Genomic DNA, 21,657 nt, shown 5'->3' on the forward strand with positions numbered 1-21,657 from the left:
GAGAAGTGCATCAACACAGAAACAAATAGCTATAGTAGTGAGGCATATGAGGTATATGTAGAAATAATAGTAGAAACAATGTAGACACAATAGCAGTGTGTGTAAAAACAAGGAGAATGTCTTATATGAGTGAGAATATGCGTCACAGATTTGAGTTCTGCATTAAGAGTAGCGAGAATGACCTTTCTGCTGTCAGAACTGAGCCAAAGCGATGGAGAAAAACTGTAAAAAAAAAAGAAAGAAAGAAAAAAAAAGGAAATTAATACGTAAATAGATAAAAGAAAAAGGTAAACACAAACAAGAGGATAGAGATACAGAGAATTTATTAAGCTAATTTTGGAAAAGTGAATAGTTTTGGCACAACAGTAAATTCAGATGATAATTCAGATTGGAAAAGCTGCCGACAGGACAGGTGAAAAAGGACAAACGAATCTCCTTCTGGAAGGGAAACTTACAATTACATATGCCATAAAGCCAGCTGCAAACATACTCTCGTTTACAATTCACAAATTCCCAAGTCACGAAACTGAGGCTGTGCTGTACTTGGCCCCTCAGCTAAAATGAGTTTGACCACTCCTTTGCAGTATGTGGCAGTGTGCACCTTCCACAACAAATACAAGGAAGAAGAGTCTTTGGCCCTTTAAGACTTTTGGTTGCTGTGATTGGCTCAGTCCATTTTGTTGCAGGAAGCAGTCGTTGTACTGCACAAAGTGCTATTCCAGCGCAATAACCACAAATAGTTTGAGTATTATCAACAGTATAAAGGTATAGTAGGTAGTCACGCTTTATGCCGTGCGGAAAAATTGTGTCATGAATTAAAATGCTTCGTTATGTCAGTAACGTTGCTTGCTTCATCATGTAGCGGCAAATTTGAAACAGCTAACCAACATAACGCCGATTCTGTTGTTAGCTAGCAGACACGTACAATTCAAGTTCAGCAAAAATAAATGGTCTTATGGTTGAATACAATGGGCTGAGTATTGTTTAGCGACGTAACTCTCGCCCAACGGCACTGACAGTGCACTATTATTGTTAAAGCCAGATAATTTTACACGATGTGATATGATTTTAACGATGAAATTTGATGTAATGCTTCTTACCAAAATACCTCCTCTAACAGATGATGCGAAGACCCAGAGCGACTACTGTCAACGCTGTAAAGTACAAAGATGTGGACTCCGACCTGTAAGTGGTTTTTACTCGTTCATTTCACCCACTCAGTAGGGCCGTACAGTATTTGTGGTCAGGAGCAGAAAATAATGTTCCATTGTTTTCATAACAGGTTGCTTAAAACATTTGTTAAATCCTGTATTTTAAAAGATTTCTCTATTCAATGAAAAAGCCCTTGAGAGTTATAAATTAGTGTGCAGTAAGTGAATTACATCATAGCTTCACAAACTGAAGCTTAAAAAAAATGCATTATGTGGTTTAAATCGAAGCTGTTTACGTGATGGTCAATAATACAAAGTGGTGGATTTCTGTATGTTCTGCTTTTGGGAATTTTAAGGTACTAGAATTTCAGGATCTTGTGGATAAGATGGTATGCAGACAACAAACAAGTTTCACCAAGTCTAGAGCTAGTCTTTTATGATAATCTAAGTCAAAGTCAAATTTATTCATATAGCACATTTAAAACAAAAACTGTTGACCAAAGTGCTATACATTTAAAACAATCAAAACTGATAAAAACATAGGAAGACATGACAGGCACAGGCTAAGGTCACTTAAACCCTAATGTCTTCGAAATTGCTACAGATAGCTTTTTTGCAACAGCCATCATCTGTAATAGTATTAATTCTATTAATAAGATACATACTTAACATGTATTAATCTATTTTTTAATAGTTACTGTGTGTAATGTGTTTTAAACTTTAATGGACCAATCAGGAAACGGATTCCTAGACAATGACATTAAGGGAAATAAAATGAATTATAAAATGAAGCACTTTTAAAAGTTATATTTGTTCTATTTTAGTTATAGTGACAAAACAGGTGTTGTATTTTGGATCATTTGAAGTTTAAGGCCTTCTTTGTGAGGCCTTAGAAAGGGGTATTACGTGTTAAATGTTAAATATGTCACTAATTGTTCGGGTTGCTTCCATGTTACTAACTATCAATCCATTAAACACCTGTGAAAAACATTATAAAGTTATTAGAAAGGTTCAAGTTTGGTTCTGGTGTTATAATTGACAGATTTTGTTCTTTTTCTTTACTCCACCATCAGATCTTTTTCCCAAACGGTGAGTAGTGATGAGGATGCTGAGGAATGGAGGCCACCGAAGCCAAAGTCAAAAGCCCCCAACAAAACTGCTAGAGGTACTGCAACTGGTGAAAAGAAAACAACTGCCAAGAAAACTGCAAAACCAAAAGAGGCAAAAGCACCCAAAGAACCTAAAGCTCCCAAAGTGCCTAAAGAACCTAAGCTAAGGGCACCACGTAAACCTGCAGCAGGACGAAAAACACAGGCTGCTAAAAGTCTAAAGGATTCTGAATCCTCAGTGTTGGCTGGAATGGAGAGGAAAAAAGTGGATAATGATTATAGAGAAAAAACAGGAGGAATTCAAACTGACTGTCCAGAGGAAACGAGGGCTGAAGAGAGCGGGACAAGTGTCAGAACGAAGGAAGAGGTAAGGCAAACTTTCAGTGTTTATAATTACAGCCAAATGAAACATATTAGAATGTAATTATAAGTTAACTTTTGTGACCCATTAATTACACAAAACTGTGGCTGTATTTATAATATTAAAAACTGGACAATGAACTACACATCAATATTTACATTCTGAGTTGATGTCTGCAGAAAATGTCCATGTTCTAAATGTCTTGTGTTTGCATTTTTATATTTTCTTTCATCTTTTCCTTGTTTTCCTTTCTTTCTCTTCTTTTCTTGTAGAGGGTGTCATTTATTGTGTCAGAATCCTATCAGAGAGACAGATGGGCAGACGAGGGGTCTTCACAAGCTTGGCTTGGAGTGAAGAAAGAGGAAGTAGATGCGGAGGATTTTACTTTTGATGAGCCCTGTTTAAAGAAACAAAAGACCAGTGCTGCCTGCATGGGACGGCCGACTAATTTACCATCATCTGAAGCGCAGTCTTTGAGGAATGAACTCAATATGAACTGGGACTTGATAGAGGTATTTTTATATATTATGTGGGAATTGTTTCTTTTTTTGTTTGTTTTTTGTCAGGTGGTAAAAAGACACCTCACTTAGTTTCAGACAGAAAATAAATGCTCTAATAAACGAACAGTTTGAAGGTGACCACCACCACCTGGCCAAAAAGCATATTTCTACCTTCATTTGCATAAAGTTATGACTCAAGAATTAAATTAGGCTATGTGACAGTGATTCGCATATGCAGTTTAGGTGATAAGCTACTGGAGAGAAATGCCACTTTAAAAAAGTCACAACTGCTTTTTCAAATTTAGTGTATTGCATTACTGATGTTTGAAAATCATAAGTATACAAGTAGCCGTTCTTAATGCACACTGACATATTTAAAAAACAGTGATCAGTTAATACACACAAAGATCCAGAATTCTGCATATCAAATATAATCAAATGCTCTCTGCTGAAGGTTAATTTGTGTCTTTCTGCCTACCTGCTTAACTGTGTGTGTATATATGCATGTAGAGTAGATGCAGAGTTGCAATTCCTGTGTGTGTGATTCCCCCCCAGGTGCTGTCCCACTTGACATGTGTGGAGCGATGGGTATGTGCAAACATCATTATGCTGCTTCGTGAGGAGAACACTGTGCCGTTCATGGTGCGCTACAGGAAAGACATGATTAACCACATGGATGCTGATGCTGTTCGAGATGTCCAGATGGTTTATGAGGAGTTATGGTAAGTGAATGTAAGATGTTCAATGAAACAAAAAAAAAAAATGAATCTTATACTTTCATAAGATTCAGATTCACCCTATCTCTAAGGGTGGCTGGCCTCTCCCTTAGAGATGGTGTGAGAAATTCGGCCATTCGGGAGGGGCTTAGAGTAGAGCCGCAGCTCCTCCACATTGAAAGGGGCCAGTTGAGGTGGTTTGGGCATCTGACAAGGATGCCTCCTGGGCGCCTCCTGGGTGAGGTGTTCCAGGCATGACCCACCAGGAGAAGGCCCCGGGGCAGACCCAGGACACGGGAGATTATATCTCTCGGCTGGCCTGGGAACGCCTGGGTGTTCCCCCAGACAAGCTGGAGGAGGTGGCTGGGAAGAGGGAGGTCTGAGCTTCTCTGCTTGAGCTGCTGCTTCCGTGACCCGGCCCCGGATAAGCAGAAGAAGATGGATGGATGGATGGATCTTATACTACTTACACTACTCATGCCCTCAATATGTTAAAAGCATGGAAAGAGCATTTTAGAATACTGGAATTAGATTTGTGAAACCACATGAGCTGACTATACTGAGTCCTGCAGCTAGATGGTGCTATATGTCAAGCTTTAAAGCCTGAAATAGTTGCATGTGGCTGATTTGTATTTCTCTGATTTCTGTGTGTTTGTCCTGCACAGTTGATAATCTGTCTTTCTTCTATGTGTATATTTGTTCTTCAGTTCTTTGGCAAAGAGGACTCAGTCTGTGGTTCAGACCCTGAAGAAAGATGGGGTGTTAACAACTGAACTGGAACAAAACCTGAGGAACTGCCGTTCAGCTGATGAACTGGATCATGTGGTCAGAATCAAATTTGTATTCCAAAGTGTTATCCATCAATTAACTGTAATAAGATTAGTTCATTCTTGACTCTCCACACATGAAAAGGGCTCTAGCACTAATAACTAGCTCAGTCCAGTGTTTGTGTTTTTGCCTGCAGTACTCCCCCTATAAGAAAGGCAGCAAGCTGACAAAAGCTCGCAGGGCCAAAGCACTTGGCCTTGAGGACGCTGCTTCTGCATTGATGAACACACCACACACTCTAGATTTAAGGGCATGGATAAAACCTGGTACTGAAGGTAACTGATAAACATGTGCACACTCTTGTCATGGTCTGCGCTGTTTTGTGTATTGCTTGAACCAGCCAATGATTACCAAATGATTTAAATGGTTATGCAATGCAGATGAAGACACACACAATCACATTCTAAATTCTTAAAGATTTATTGACTCATTTAAAGTACATTATTGATGTGTGTATATGTGTGACAGGTCTGTCATCAGTGGAAGAAGTGGCTACAGGTGTGGAGCACATATTGGCTGATATGATGGCCAAAGATCCTGAAACACTCACCTACGTGAAGACATTGTAGGAGTCTGTCTACATACACATAAAATCGAATTCATTTTTCTTGTATCTTCATGAATTATTAATATTGTATGTCTTTCTTTTTTTGTGCCAGATGTGAGAAAAGTTTTGTAAGCATACAGTCGTCTGTGTCTAAGTCGGCATTAAAGGAAAAGGAACAGGCGAAACCTGTCCAAGGCCACAAAACAAAAGCAGGCGCCGAGCAAAATAAAAACAAGGACATTGACAAGTTCCAACTCTACTTTGACTTCACCTGTAACATCCAACGTATCCAACCCCATCAGGTAGGAAGTTTAATTATCCTTTTAAGAATTGTCTGCAATCTACCTTAAAAGTTTTGTGCAAATACATTTTATAGCAGAAGCGTAACCATTTGGAGTGTGATTATAAGCTTAAAATCTTTCTCGAGTGCTTTTGTAATAAACATAATAAAGTACACTTTCTTTCTTTCTTTCTTTCTTTCTTTCTTTACATTTTAGCTATAACTGGCCTGCCAAGCCACCAAAAAAACAAACAATCAGTTCAAGTCCTTTGAATATTTTAGAGTTTGGGATATTTTTATTTTGGCTTTGATGCACTGCATATATAGTGCTATTACTAATACTATTTTCCTTTTTCAGAAAACATTTTAATATTACATACATTTCACAAGAGTAAATACAAAATAGAGTTTTTAAAGGATGATTTTATTCATTAAGGGAAAAAATGCTACCTAAACCTATGTGAAAAAGTAATTGGCCCCATTATAAAATCGTGAATTAACTGTGATTAAACTCATTTTTAGGAAAGCTGATATTAATTCTTAACGTGCCGAGGATGACTGGGCGTGGTGGTGGAATGGCGGCTGTTTTTAGGGAGAAGCTCGCATGCAAACAACTCTTAACTGACTCTCATTCAGGTTTTGAACTTTTGATGTTTGGCATCCCTGCCCAACACGTGTCCGTTCAAATTTCAGACCTATTTCCAATTGAAAATCTTGGAAAAGATTGTATTAGTTCTTTTGTAAATAGACACAATGTTCTTGAGAGGTTTCAGTCTGGTTTTAAAGCTATTCACAATACTGAAACTGAACTTTTAAAAGTTCTTAACAATCTTTTATTAGTCCCTGACTCAGGAGACTCAGCTGTGCTTTTGCTTTTGGATCTGACAGCTGCCTTTGATACTGTTGACCACAGCATCTTGATCTCACGATTGGAGCATTGCGGCATCAAGGGCCTTCCATTAGAGTGGTTCAGGTCATACTGATCTGACAGGACTTTCTCTGTGAGCTTTGGAGCTTTTATCTCTTCTTCAGCTCCCCTTACTTGTGGTGTTCCCCAGAGATCTATACTGGGGCCAATTTTATTCTCTATTTATATGCTGCCCATAGGTCTAATTTTTTGAAAATATAACATTTGTTTCCATTCATACGCCGATGACACTCGGATCTGTCTTCAACTGAAGAGAAGTTGTCCTGCTCCACTGGAGCCCTTAGTTCAGTGTCTCGGTGAAATTAAAGCCCGGATGGCCTCTAACTTCCTTAACTTTAATGACAACAAAACTGAAGTGATAATTTTTGACCAAGTGTCAATCCCAGCACCTCTCATTTTAACCTGCGCAGTCTTGAGTCTTTTATTAAGCTGCATGCCAAAAATTTGTGGGTTATATTTGACAGCAATTTCACCTTTGAAAAACAGATTAGCTCAGTTGTACATTGGTCTTTTTTCAAACTGAGGCTTTTAAGGTGAAATCATTTTTGTCTTTTAAAAACTTTGAATGGGCAATCCATGCTGTTATTACATCCCAGCTGGAATATTGTAACTCCTTATATGTTAGACTTGGCCAGACCTGCCTTGCAAGACTGCAGTTGGTCCAAAATGCTGCAGCTGCATGAACTAAAAGATGTGAACATATTTCGCCGGTGCTTGCCTCTCTTCACTGGCTCCCTGTTCACTTCAGAATTGACTTTAAAATTTTATTGTTGACTTACAAGCCCCTGAATGGACAGGCTCCCGGGCAATTGTCTGACCTCTTGCAGCGATATGCGCCCTCTAGATCTCTTAGATCAAATGAGCTTTTGCTTTTAGCCATACCAAGGTCAAGGCTAGTTCACAGAGGTGATCAAGCATTTGGGTCCGTAGCACCTAAACTGTGGAATAATCTACCCCTATGCATCAGACAGGCAACTACTGTCAGTCTTTTTAATCTCATCTTAAAACGCATTTGTATTCACTGGCTTTTAATACAGTATGAGAGGTATTTGGTGTTTGGTACTAATATTATAAGTTATTTGGTACTAGTTATTTGGTATTTTTGTACAGCACTTTAGTTAACGTTGGTCTTGTAATTAAATGTGCTATATAAATAAATAAACGATAATCTCACAGACATTTGGGAAAATATTCTGTAGACTGACGAAACAAAAATGTAACTTTTTGGGAGTTTTGACTCCTTTTACATCTGACATAAAACTAACACTGCATTTCATAATAAGAATATTGTGCCAACAAGCATACATAGTGGTAGAAATGTGGTGTTCTGGGACTACTTTGCTTCTTGAGGACCTGGGTGACTTGTATTTGATGAAACCATGAATTCTGAATCCTGAATATCTGGCCATCAGTTTGTGCCCTGAAATTCAAGTACACTTGGGTTACAAAGTGGGACAGTTATCTGAAACATACCTGAAAGTCCACCTCTGAATGGCTTAAACAAAAAAAGAAATTAAAGGTTTTGAATGGCCTAGTCAAAGTCCAAGCTTAAGTCCAATTGAAAGGCTTTAGCGTGACCTTAAATAGGCTGTTCATGTTCAAAAACCCTTCAGTGTAGCTCAATTTGAACAATTCTGCGGAAAAGGGTGGCTAAAATTGCTCCACAGCGAAAACCAAACAAAAAGAATGACAGTTTGCTTTATTTGTAAGATACATTTACGCTGCTGAGACTCACACTTTTTCTTGTGCCTATTTTTTTTTTTACCTCGACTGGAATTACTCCTTCTAACACCTTTACTTTTATGATATAACTAATGAGACAAGTAATAACCCAGCCATAAGAGAAAATACATACAAAACAAATAAACTTGAAAAGCAACAAATAAGTCAAGTCTTCTTGATGATCATAAAGGTCATTTACAGCTGTGGAGTGTGTTTTGACTACCCTAGTTCTCAAATACACACACGCATGCACATAAACATGAACAAATGCACACCATCTGCTTGTGTCATTTCTGTCTGCTTAATGCATGCCACTTCTGAATGCTAGCCTTGTCAGTCACAGTTAGCCTTGTCTGTGCCTTCATATTTAGCCCTCCTGCATCTTGCACCACATCCTCTGCTCCCCCTCTGTCCCTCTAGTGACTGGTGGGTTACTCAGAGTTGGGCCCGGGCCTCATGTGTCACCACAGCTTCCATCATCTGCTGTCTCTGCCACACCACACTCTCTGGCAACCGCTCTCTGCCCTACAGTCATTTAATCGCATACGCACATGCATACACACACTTGCTCACACACAAGCGCACCCTGTGAGTCCCCTCATTTTCTCTTCTTAACATATGTGACATGTCCCCTGCCGACATGCCATTGGATTAGGGAGCTTTGATTGACAGGCGCTCTCCTGTAGTGACAGCTACTGCTGCTGGGCCCACAGGCGGACAAAAGGACGGGGAGAAGGAGTGGGGGGCAGTAAGGGAAGGCAGAGCATGGACAGATGAGTGGTGCTGAGGTGCTTCCGTCACTTATCTCTCCTGCTTCGCTCTACTCTGCCTCCCTCTTTTTCTGACTAAACGTCAGCCCTCCAATCCACTCATCACCTCCGCTTTGCGCCTCTCCTCCCCTTTCTATGCAAGGCCTTTAATTCGATGACTCGCCTTTGTCACGGAGCGTTAATCCACAGGCTGCTGTGACCCTGCGAGCTGTCAGATTCCGGCTAATATGAACCTTTTCTAGCCGTCAAGTTGGCAGTTAGGGGGAGCAGGTGGGAGATGTGTTTTGACAGGAGGCATGTGTGTGAGCACACACTTGCCCGTTTGCTTTAGCACATTTTTATTAAGCCCCAGCCGTGGTAGTTTGTTAAAAATAAAGTGCAAGGCATTGTATTAAGGGTGTGTGGAAGTATAGATCTCCTGTGGTGGAAAACAAAATTAGGTAGCATGGAAAGTACATCTTCAGAATTTTAATCTCCTTAATGAAGTAACACATAAAAGGGATTCTAGGTTTTGGTGTTGGTACATTTTAATTCATCGTCAAAGTTAAATACATTAAGGAAAAGAATTAAGCAAGAAGGTAACATCTGAACATTAGGTGTTCACCTTGATTCAAAAGTACGGGCTTGAAATGACAGTTTAATTCTGAATCCATAATAACAGATTTGGTGGATGATTTTTCTCGTGCTGCCTTCTAAAATCCATGTCACTGATTTTTATGACCACATGAAGTGAAGGAAAAGAGTGCATTCCTGAACTTTAGAAGTTGAAACTTTTTGGTTTGGCATTTTTCAACTTTTCTTGAAAAAAGGGCTGAAAATATAAACAAATTATAGGAATAAATGAGTAATTCAGTACTTTTTGTTGTCTTGTTAATCAGCTAATGATTTCAGGCACAAAAAATCCAACTTTTCTTATGATTTCTTATGAGTGAAAATGGGGGAAAAAGTACAGTGATTTATTGTAGCGTATATAAGACAAAAGCAGAATTTGTACAATTTCAACAAGCTCAAAAGTCGGTATCATTTTATCCTTCAACACAGCCTGAACTCTCTAAGGCAAACTTATGTAGTCTCCAGGAATAGTTCTCCAGGCTTCATGAAGGACATTCAAAATCTCTTGTTACTGTTTCCCAATGGTACGACTTTCGGTTACTGTTCATCTGCTGATAGTTTTTTGCGCCTGCCACTTCTTTTGTTCTTCACTTGTCCAACTTCCTCAGTTTTGTAAGAGCACACCACACACCAGGCTAAGCTGTGCCCTCTTTAGCTCAGATTTAATTCCGACTAACATGATTTGAGGCCTTCTTTGAAGGGTACACGTTTACCTTATAGCTATTAGCAGCTGCTATGCTCTCGAGTATGCCAGGGAAGATTTGTTAAACATGCAGTGGGCTGTTTTTAATGCGATTTGCGCTGTGATCAAATGGTAGTTCAGCACTCCAGTCTGGGGCTTGCCTGCAGAGAAGCTTGGGTGAATGGAACTGTTTTATCAATTAAACACTTGTTTTTGATGGACAGGCGGAGAAAAACAAGATTATTTGTATGTTCACATTTTGTACTGCAAAATTGTTTGTTTGTGTGTGTGTGTGTGTGTACTGTACATGTGGTATATTTGAGTTTATGTAATGGTTTTAATGCCCGAGATGCTCTGAGGATTTTATAACTTTGTACAACTTGCGGTATATTGAATCAGATTCATGTGTCAAATATAAAATATGTTATTTTGCCACCTGGGTAGTACAAAGTCTGTGTAATCAGTGATTACGAGTGGACATCAGGTGTCCTGTCTCCTTCCTCCCTCACGCTCTGCACCTAATGTATTTATTCGCTACCTTTACCTAAACCAAGCGACATATCACCAGTAGTGAGAACACGTCACTGTGCGACAGTGAGAATGGGAAACTCCATGTGTGTTCCTTACAAAGCGTATTTTTTAAATGAAATCAAACTGTGTAAAGATACTTTTGTTTTATTATTCCATATACTTTACTGGTTATTGTTTATCCAGACCATTATATGCCCAGTTTTGTATTTCTAATCCTACTGGCCTTCACTTATATAGGGATATTGAGCATTCTACTGACAGCTTTGTTCAGCTGTTATACAACCACATTCGTCACTCATATACAATGTGTCCTGTGTGTGTCAACAAAGTCAAAAAGTCTGCAAGTTGGCACTGAATATGTGTGTCTGTTTGTTTATCCTTGATATGTCGGATGGATAGATGTGTTGATGACAGTATTCCTCTAAAGAAAGGGTGAGAGAGAGAAGGAGACAGACAGAGTATAGTTGTTGGCTGACTGCCCTCCCTTCAGGGCTGGTGGGAGGAATAAGGGGCATCTAGAAGAGACGGTCTGTCTGCTCTTGTCAGGGTTTGGCCACTACTTGGTTACCTGTCACTCTGGGCCCATCTAAAACACAAACACAGTTCTTACTCTGTCTCACATCACCCTTCCTTCCAGATCACCCTGTGTGTCCCATCAGTGACCCAACTCAGATAGAAACTGAGAGAAAGTGAGAGAAGCACCAGACACTGGTGTTTATCATCACTGAGGACCGTCATCTGCTATAGAAAAAACCTGAGCATGAACAAAAATTGCTGTTGGATGAACTTAGATCTTTTACTTTTGTTGGCACCATAGCTGAATTTGGAATACATACCAGCAACAAGGAAGATGAATTTAGTGTTTGTTTGTTTTCCAGAAAGCTACTTTCAGCTGCTCCCTTATTCACCAAGGCTTGCCACAGCACGTATCTCTGCATGTTTGATTTCGAAGGGTTTACACCGAATACCCTTCCTGATGCAATACCAAAGGAATTTGTGTCTTCTCCTGGAATTGAACTGGTGATCTGTTGAATGTGTAAACCACTACACTGTGGAGAGATTTCTTTTTTTCTCCATTTAGGTTGTGATATCAATAAAACCTTAGAAGCAGCAGCTAAAATTCTGGTACAGTTGTGCATTTTTGCGGTTGTTTATAAGAAATACATATTTGAATTATATCTTTATCATACATTATAGTGTTGTGTATATAGATAGACTGTTATGTTTATCTGTGCAGCTTCTATTTACTTAAAGTGTTATGAATTCTTGAATTTCTGAAAACTTTATTAATATTTTCTTATTTCTAGTTGATGATACACACGTTGATGCCAGACAGTGTCGTATGAATAACACTATAAAAGTATATGTCATTCTTAATTACCCAAAATAATTAAAGCCCAAGAGCGCAGATTTAACAAGGCTTTGTTTTGTATTTACTGCTTTAATTTCACTCATGGGCTTTCCTAAATTCCAAGATAAGGAAGTGTTTTGCCTTTTTTTTTTTTTTTTTTTTTTTTTTTTTTAAGACTACCTCTTAAACTTTAGTTCTTTGATAAAGATTCTTTGAGAAATCTCTTCATAGTCAGCGAGGCAGCTCTGGGGAGAAACATGTCAACACAGGAGAAATCTTAACTTTCATCATTATTTAAGGAAACTTGCTGCATTAATCCGTGTCTCTGCCATGCCATTAGCTGTGTTTTATGTTTTTATTTGTGTGTGTGTTGAACATGGGCGCATCCCTTCCGAGGGTGCTGCTGAGTGGTAATGGTTGTGGCACTGTGTGGGTGCGGGTGGGGGGAAGGCCTTGCGGTCTCAGTGCTGATGGTGGCATGGTGGTGGCATTTGTCAGCTTGCTTCTTCCGCTTGGGCTCCAGATTGACGTCTTGTTTCTTGGCCCTGTTCTATGGCAGGCTAAAGGTTCCCCACTGAAAAGGTCAGACACTTACTACTGTTTGCTTAACAGCATGTAACAGTTCCTCTGAGGGGGGAACGACCGCACAGCAAAACAGGCCTGGCCACGGGATATACTCCTAGGCTCATCACTTTTAGCGCACGTGTATTGAGATTTCAAAGATTTTTTCTTTTTTGTATGTTTGTGTGAGTAAAGCGTGTTCATGCACTAAAGCGACAGAGCCTTATGTGTTTTAAAACAAAATATACACATAAAATATACATTTTTCTAAAATATTTCTGCTAGCCGTTGCTATTTATCATACTTCAAATGAAGTATATCACATATACACACATAAATTAATCTGAATATTTATGATTTCAGTGGATGCTGGTTTTAGGGACAACAGCGAGTCTTGTTTAACTGTCTGTGCGGTAACTGGTGGAAATATATGTATTGCATTCATGTGTGCATATATGTGCAGACGCTGGCTATTAACCGAGGGGAGAGTCTCAAGATTTTGACAGTGAAGGTGAACATCCCCGACAGGGTGAAGAGTGACTTCACTAGGTGGTGCATCAACAACAGGTCAGACACAAGTAATACACAAACACTGTTACACTCACTGACACATGTGTCTGCCATGATAATATGATGTTTTGTTAAAAATTTTAATACAAAACTGGAACTGTAGAAGGCAGAAAGTGTGGCATCTGTTGTTGACTTTAAGATTTTTGTACAAAAGGCACAAAACTGAACATATGATACCAGTGCTGTATGTTTTGTGGCTGTTTTTCCTGTGGCTGAAGTCGGTAATAGAAATACTAAGAAATGGCTGGAGAGTCATTATTGCTTTTCAAGAGGACAAAAATGAAAATTTAATATTTTTTAATACTCCAAATTGAATACAATCCATTCATTATTTTTGACTTATGCTTCAGGTATCTCTAAATTAGATTTTACATTGAGAAATTATTATTAGCAACAATTCTCATAATTTTGAATATTTTCTTAGTATTCTTTTTTAATATTAGTTTTGGGAAGCATGAGTAGCACAGCACTTTCCTAGGTAACAGCAACTTTTGCTAATTCTGTTTTTTGCCACTCTGAAATAGCCATTTAAATAATCAGTAAAATAGAAAAAGAAGCAAATAGCAGTTGTTTGTAAGTACTATTTGTAAAGTACGCTATCCATTTTTAAATATATATTCTTAGGCATCTTGTAAGCAAGGTAACAAAATGTTACTCTAATGATAAGACGTATTTCTCATGATTAAAGGAGTAGTTTCCTTATGTGCCACCAAATATGACAAGCAGAACACTCCACCTGGTTTAAACTATAATAAAAGGTTCTGTACAGATTGGGTTTTTGATGACATTTGCAAAGCATCTCTTGGGAGCACAAGAGTCAGTTTGCAAAGGCACATTTGCTTTGACAAAATACGTTAAGCAGTAGAAACGCCTTGCAGAAGAACACACTCTTTACCCCCACTGCTTTAATGCAGGTGGAGGCCAAAGACATTTGCAAAAGAAGAACTTCATGCAATCATTAGGAATGCAGTGGAGGATTCATATAAAAGGCTTATTCTTCCTTTCCTCACCAGGAGTTACAGGTAAGTGGATTTTGGATTTTAAAGTGTTTTTTCACCCAATATCAGTTTTTCCATTTACACCATGATCCTTTTTTGATCCTTTCTCAGTTTCTCTTTTGTTGATGTTGTCATTCTCTTCTTTAACTTATCTATTTGTCTCTATCTTGCATTTTCTCTCTTTAGGACTAAGCTGACGAGTGCAGCGGAGAAGGAGTCAATCGCCATGTTTGTGCGCAACCTCCGCCAGCGCCTGTTGGTGTGTCCAGTGAGAGGCTGTGTCATCATGGGGGTGGACCCTGGCTTCAGACATGGCTGCAAGCTGGCAATTCTCTCACCTACTAGTAAGTAAACACAAAAATGTACAAAAGTGGACTCACTGTCAGCTATCTCTTGGTTTTGCAAGTCAGTGTATAAAAAGCATACTCATGTACCTACACAAATAATACAAAAAATACATTTTATTGCTAAAGATATGATGAAATCACATTGATGTTGAAGAAAGATGGAAATATAAAGGCAATTTAGAATCGGAGAATCCCACAGATTTACCCAGGGATTCAAATCAGGGCTTTGTCCTGGACTTCGGTCTACTGGATGTAGAGCAACAAATGTTTTTGAGTCGTTATCTGACTGGGAGACAAAGCCATGAGCCACATCCATTTTTGCTGCTCAAAAAGCATCTCTAAAGGCTTTTTGTGATTGTAATCATTGTAGCCCTTTCCAAAGAGCACCTTTGTCCATTAACTATAAAGGGAATTGTATTTTTACCCTTTTACCCTAAACCTTTTGAAAGTTTTGAGTACTGCAGTGCATTGTATCTCAGGAGAACAGCTGTGCCAAGATGGTTTGTTTTTAGTTAATGCAATTCATTGTCATATTTTAATACAATAACTAAGTATAAATTCACATCATTGCTTTTGCCAACTGTATTTTATCACACTTTTTAAGTGTCCTTTCAAATTTATGACTAGTGAATTTTTATTTCCCTCGTTTGTGTCTTGTGATTTCTGACACTTGTGCTTAATTCCCTTTGCTATTGATAATTCAAACCTGGATATACATAGCAATGGCACACATTTCCAGTTGTTACTGGGCAAATTATGAAGCCAAAGATTTTTTCTGAAAGGTTGCCGTGTAACCAGGCACCACTAGATTTGATAGAGCTGGCATGAACCTGGTGGGTTTATTTTTTTGTGTGCACACAACTATGTGTATGTGCTGTGTCCATTTTACTGTTTTTTTTTGACATGTCACTCAGTGGTTGTGCCCTCAAACTGGCAAGGGATTGCCCCACCCTCTGGGTTACCAGTTGTGTGGCCAAAAGTCATGCTGGCACACTTAAATAGTATCAAATACCGTGTGGTGTGGTCACAGGTTTGTGTCTCCTGGCTCACATCATTTCACAGCTTCAGATCTAAACTTCTCTTTTAATGAAGCAGTGAAGTGACTGACTTTCTGGCGCAGCTTGGATGGATTATAGGTTGTGTACTCAACTTAGAGGGAAGAGACATTACGTTATAGCATACATCTTTGTCTGTTAAATTCCTCTTGTCATCATAGTGACATATCAGCAATATTGTAATTTCTCTCTCTCTCTCTCTCTCTCTCTTGCTACTTTTATCTGTCCAAGGTCAGATTCTCCAAACTGATGTTGTGTACCTGCATAATTCAAACCAACCAAGGGAAGCAGAGAAATTACGCCACCTTATGACCAAATACAGGTATTACAACTAAAGAGTCACTGTTAATCATAGTATTTCTGTGCAGATTGTGTATTTGTCTGCTTTCTTGGTGTTATAAAGTCCACTGAACTGTATATTATTAAAATCTGGAGGGAACTCAAAACCCAGTTGCAGTTTTTCAGAGGTTGATGTTTTTTTTCTTAATCCTCAGTTTTCTCCTCTTCATCTTGTCCATATTAGCTGTAGTAGGGTTGTCATTGGCAATGGGACAGCATGTCGGGAAACAGAGTCCTTCTTCGCTGACCTCATCTCCCGGCGGTATTTTCACCCGCTGGATGTGTCCTATTGGTAAGGTCCACTATACTTTGGAATAGTTCGTAAATTATTTATTATCCTGAGTAGAAATAAATGCTTATAAAAGATGGCTGATAGATGACTCTCCAGAGGGCTGACTTCTATTGCACAGTTTAATGTTTCTTGGGTTTGCAAGATTTGCATCTTAAACAGTAACAGAAGGCTGTAAACTGTGGACCTTTAGATATTTTTGGATGGTTTGCAAGATATGTGTTTTTTTCTGAAAGGAAAATTACATAGTAGTAAGTGAAGCTCAAGCTTTATGAATCTGTGTAACACCAGAAACAAATTGAATTGAACTGGTGCTGAAATAATTCAAAGTTTAATACATATTTGCAACTGTATTTGTTCTGACTATTTTTAAAGTTAACTTTGTCTGTTGTCTTTCCTCTCTATGGTGTTTGCAAAAAACATGCCATACTGCTCGGCTAAGCCAAGGCTAACTGCACTCATGGTTCCTACTCTTAGAAAACACCCAAGGATTTTTTAGGACCAAAATATTAAAAAAACCTTTAAGTAAGTGATTCATTGAAATATCCTTGATTTGTTTATACAACTTAACTGCCAATATGTAATCTCTTTCATTATGAAAGAGGAGTAAGAGGGGAGGTATCAGCAAGATCTGGAATTGTTATGGTAAATGGTAAATGGCCTGCATTTGTATAGCGCTTTTCTAGTCCTTAAGGACCCCAAAGCGCTTCACACTACATTCAGTCATTCACCCATTCACACACATATTCACACACTGGTGATGGCAAGCTACATTGTAGCCACAGCTGCCCTGGGGCGCACTGACAGAGGCGAGGCTGCCGGACACTGGTGCCACCGGGCCCTCTGACCACCACCAGTAGGCAAACATGGGGTTAGTATCTTGCCCAAGGATATTTGGCATGCAGCCAGGAGGCAGCCTGGGATCGAACCACCGACCTTCTGATTAATGGCTGACCTGCTCTGCCACCTGAGCTACAGCCACCCCCATAGTATTATGATGATTAATAAGTTATTATGATCTTGGTACAGAATAAGATTAACAGTGGGGGAGAACAGTGATGAGAAGTGTAGAAGAATAAAAAACAAAAAGCATTATATGTGTGAGCGAGAAAGCAGGACACAGATGCAGAGTAAGACTAAGAGGAATGTGTCCTCCAGTGAATATTGTCCATTAAAGCCATCTGGACTTTGTTACGCTTTGGTCCAATTAAAGAGACGCTTTGTGGTTGAAGTTGTGTCTGTAACCAGGCCCAGTCCAAACTTAAGAATATAACAGCACAGAACCTGTGTCCAAGCATAATAACCACTGGCCTCTCCCTGCTCCATCTCGCTCACTCTCTACTGAGTTCCATGTGTGTTTGTTGACTTGGGGTTAGAAGTGGGACCACAGCCTAAAGTGACTTTAAGTGATATGTGAATGTCTATGTATAATTTTTTTTTTTCTGAGCACCTTGGAGTTCATATACACACACACACTTCAAAGGTTGTGCTTTTGGTATAATAGCCCATATTTTTTCTATCATGTTACATTTTCTGTCGTCTTTTTAGAACAGAAACAGTGAAAGCGAGGCGTTTAGTAAGTTAATGTCCACTTGATTATTTTCCTGACAGACGGTTTTTCTTTTGAGCACCTCCAGAGCAGCTAAATTTTACATCTTGATATAATGCCTTTCTTGTTCATTCTTTTGCTGCAGCTGTTTGGCATTCACACTTTTCACAACACAGAAGAACCTTTGGATGTCTGTTTGATGTGGTGATAGCTGAATGTCCTGTATTACTCAATGTGATTAATCACATTTGAGTACGCAGCACATGTGTAAAGAGTCTGCCTTAACTTGGTATGGTTTGAGGAATAAAGGCATTTGCAAGTGTGTGAACTATAGAAGAACAGAAAGCTGTTGTTTTGACATTAGTTATTGAAAAATGGTTGTTGTCGTCCAGAGATAACATCTTTCCAGAATCATCTGGTCCTATATCTCACTCTGGTTTCTTTGGACAGTTGATGAATAAGATATGGGGAAAAAAAAGATGTTAAAATACAGTCTGTTTTTTTCAGAATTTAAATCTACATTCTGCTCTTGCTGCTCTTCGCTCCCTTCTCTCTCAATCTGATTCTCCTTGGTCCTTGTTTTACATTATGTATCCCTTTCCTGACTTTCCCTTCTTAACTTCAGTTGAACATTCTTTGGCCCTGCAGAATCCTTTTCCTAGATTTTCAAAAACTGCCCATACTTAAATAGTGGTTCGTTCCAAAGTGTTAAAACTCTAGGATTGGTTCAGTATCAGTATTGCACGTACTTTGGGATTTAGAGTTGTGGTCATAAGTTTACATACACACATCATATCCATAATTGTTATGGTAATTTTGGACTTTTAATTATTTTTTTGAGCTGTTCTTTTCCCAGCGTGAGGTGATTGGATAACATACATTTCAAGTTAGAATTTATTTTTGATATTTTCTAATCCACACAGTGTCAAATGTATACTTACGTCCCCACTAATATTTGGTTAAATGTCCCTTAGCAAGGTGCCTCTTGACCAGATGTTTTTGGTAGCCATCGGCAACCAAAAGGCATAACTGTGGCTGGGTAATTTGCCACTCATCTTAGCAGAATAGGTAGAGTTGATTTAAATTAGTTGTAATTTTTCAATTGGGTTTTTAACCCAATTGACTGTGTAACTGAGATACTTCACATTTATGTTACAGCAGTTTTATATCAATACACTTATTTCTGCATGTTTTTTATTCTGTCGTTCCTGCTGCATGGAAAATCATTCTATGCTGGATGAAGTCATTCTCCTGGTACAAATGGAAAAAAGTTTTAGGGGTGGGGAAATTGTATAGCTAGCCTGTTGGTTAATATACTAGTTGTCAACATTTATTGATCTAAAATGGATTAACATCCTAATACCTGCTGTATTAGTAATATGTGTTTTTCCTTAATACTCCTTTAAGATATCTGGTTAATTGTGTCAAATTTGACAGAAGCATCTCTTGAAGAATGACAATGATTGCATGGCTGATTAAAGAATAACTGGCCTCAAAGAGTGATGGTTGTTTACTGTGAGGGTCTCACTCCCCTGCTGGTTGACCCACAGCTGACCCTGACTTGCTACTAAGACATACTCATTACTGTGACCACAAGGATGATGACAGTGATGTAGAATAGCTGTGTAGCATCAGAAACAGTAGGGATCTTAGTGCTGGCTGTGTATGACCCCAAAGTAATTAATTGACCTATTTTCTTGTATACTTAGCATGTTTGCATGAGCTTTTGTAGGCTGACGTGATACCAAATTGGTGCCCAATACTTTTTGCTTGACAGATGTAGGAAGGTTTTTAGGAATCCGTAGCTAGCCAAATCACAGTGGTGGAAAACAACCAGGAAGACAAAATAGTGGTTTCAGGGTATTTACAAAGTGAGTGACTCTCCCTGTGTTACCATTGCTATACCTTTAGTGGCCCTTGTTTTTCACCCTGCTTTTTTTGTTATCTGCTGCTAGTTATGATGCCATTACCATTTTAAATAGAATCAGTAAAAGTTTGGCATTACCAGTATTTTAATATTTTTACTAGAATACCATTAGAGGTATTAGGTTGGGCTGGCTTGTTTGGCTCTGTGTGTACCTCTGCAAACACATGTGTTGGTAATTAGACCTCCCCTCTCTTCTCTTTTCCTCCACTTTTTCTGCCAGCTTTGACTGTGCCGTAGTTCATTAAAGTCCCCGGCCTCATTTGCACCGTCTGCTTCCTGTCTCCCTGTGAGCCTTCATTGTGTCACCACCCCCACCCTTCACCACCCTGTCTTCTCTACTCGCCTGTCTCTCTTTCGCTCTCTGTCCTTCTGCCTCAGTGCTCAGATGGAATGACAGCCAGAAATGGCAGCCTGCAGGACATCCCTACTTGTATTTTGACTGTGCGTGTGTGCGTGTGTGTGTGTGTGTGTGTGTGTGTGTGTGTGTGCATGCAGTTTTCCTTGCCTTAGTCCTGTTTAAGTCTAACTTTCATCTTCCGCATCACCATAATGCTTTAGAAGTGTGGCCTTTTCCAAAGATGGTGAAAAAAGTGCACAGATTTGAGTCTTTGTCTGTAAGACTGTCATTTTATGTCATTTTGGAGCTACAGATGTGAAAGCTTGTTTTATTCTGTGCAGCTGTAATAGTCACCCCTATTTGTTTCCCTGATAGCGCAGAAATGATGTACAATGGAGTGCACGGAGTAATTTCATTAGGCCACAAAAAGTACACAGCACCATTATTAACATATATGTAGTTCTTTCTGATTTTTTTAAAGGTACAGTGTGTAAATCTCACCATATTAGTAGATTTCAGATTGCAGTCAATTGAATTGTGTTTTCTTACCTCTCCCAATTCAAGTGTATAAACCTAGCTACAGTGGCTGATGTGGGACAAACAACTCTAGCTGGCACTGCAGCCTGTCACTTCGCTGTCTACCTCAGCTGTCAATATACCACTTTCCCATGTCTATTTGTTTCTGGAACAAGCTGCAAAACTTTGTGAAAGGAGTCCAATAAGAGTCGATGAGTCAGTGAAGCTCGTGTCCAGGGTTTTCTGTTCGTAATCATGATGTTCTTGCCACTGTTCGCTGAACTTAGTGAAACAATAGATTAAACATTGTTTTACAGGGACACTTGGTGAATAACTATGTGAGAATGTTATCAAGCTGTTTATCAGAGGGAGAGTGTAATTTGCAAGACACTTGAGCCTTACATTAGCTGGAATAATGTTAGCTTATAACCAGCTGCTGCTGTTTAGCTTGCCTACTGTTAGTTTGTTTAAGAGATGGTAGTGTCGGATGTGTTATCTTCAGTGAATAAGTGACTGCAAGAATATCCAAGATAGATAAGCATATTTATTCACATTTTCTAACTTTAGTACCAGAGATGAGGCTTAAGGTGAGGAGGGGGAAATGAGGGAGGAAAGAGCATGTGTGGAGGAGGAGAAAGACAGAATGAAAAATTGATGATGTAAATATAGATGTCCAAATGTTAAATACTTATATATAGTTTGAACGACCTATTTGTGATCTTTAAATATAAAGTTACTTATAAGGTGTACAACATATGTGACCGGTATCCAGCCATATACATAAAATGCGATTATGCAGAATGGCAATGTCCGTCTTGTCCACATCACTTTGTTAGAAGATGTAATTACACACCAATCATTGTATTTCTATGAATACAACATTCTTTTTTTCTGATAAATAACCCCGAAAGCTATTTACTGTACCTTTTATATGAAGGTGATAGGCACATATGCACATTGCACTACTCAGTTCTGCACTTACTGAAAGTCAAAAATATAACTTATTTGTATATACTGCCTATTTAAATATAACGTTTATATTTTTGCAAATTTACTTGTTTGTGTGCACAAACTTGGGCAA

At 38.9% G+C, this 21,657-nt stretch overlaps 1 protein-coding gene across 1 annotated transcript in view; it reads left to right on the plus strand.

Annotated features, from left to right (window-relative positions):
- Positions 1-709: 709 nt before the first annotated feature.
- Positions 710-21,657, plus strand: part of srbd1 (S1 RNA binding domain 1) — a 50,541-nt gene continuing 29,593 nt past the window's right edge. Inside the window, exons 1-14 of the mRNA XM_085369071.1 lie at positions 710-765; positions 1,121-1,185; positions 2,225-2,627; positions 2,894-3,133; positions 3,677-3,843; positions 4,545-4,662; positions 4,802-4,940; positions 5,134-5,230; positions 5,325-5,514; positions 13,113-13,216; positions 14,134-14,241; positions 14,404-14,561; positions 15,851-15,941; positions 16,143-16,250. Coding sequence (XP_085225197.1) covers positions 1,121-1,185; positions 2,225-2,627; positions 2,894-3,133; positions 3,677-3,843; positions 4,545-4,662; positions 4,802-4,940; positions 5,134-5,230; positions 5,325-5,514; positions 13,113-13,216; positions 14,134-14,241; positions 14,404-14,561; positions 15,851-15,941; positions 16,143-16,250 — 1,988 coding nt within the window. The 5' untranslated portion in view covers positions 710-765. The remainder of the gene's footprint in view (positions 766-1,120; positions 1,186-2,224; positions 2,628-2,893; positions 3,134-3,676; positions 3,844-4,544; positions 4,663-4,801; positions 4,941-5,133; positions 5,231-5,324; positions 5,515-13,112; positions 13,217-14,133; positions 14,242-14,403; positions 14,562-15,850; positions 15,942-16,142; positions 16,251-21,657) is intronic.

Source organism: Diplotaxodon limnothrissa, linkage group LG13 (genome assembly GCF_057381915.1).
Source record: "Diplotaxodon limnothrissa isolate DT_005_m linkage group LG13, D_limnothrissa_male_GT1.1, whole genome shotgun sequence".
Taxonomy (NCBI): Eukaryota; Metazoa; Chordata; class Actinopteri; order Cichliformes; family Cichlidae; genus Diplotaxodon; species Diplotaxodon limnothrissa.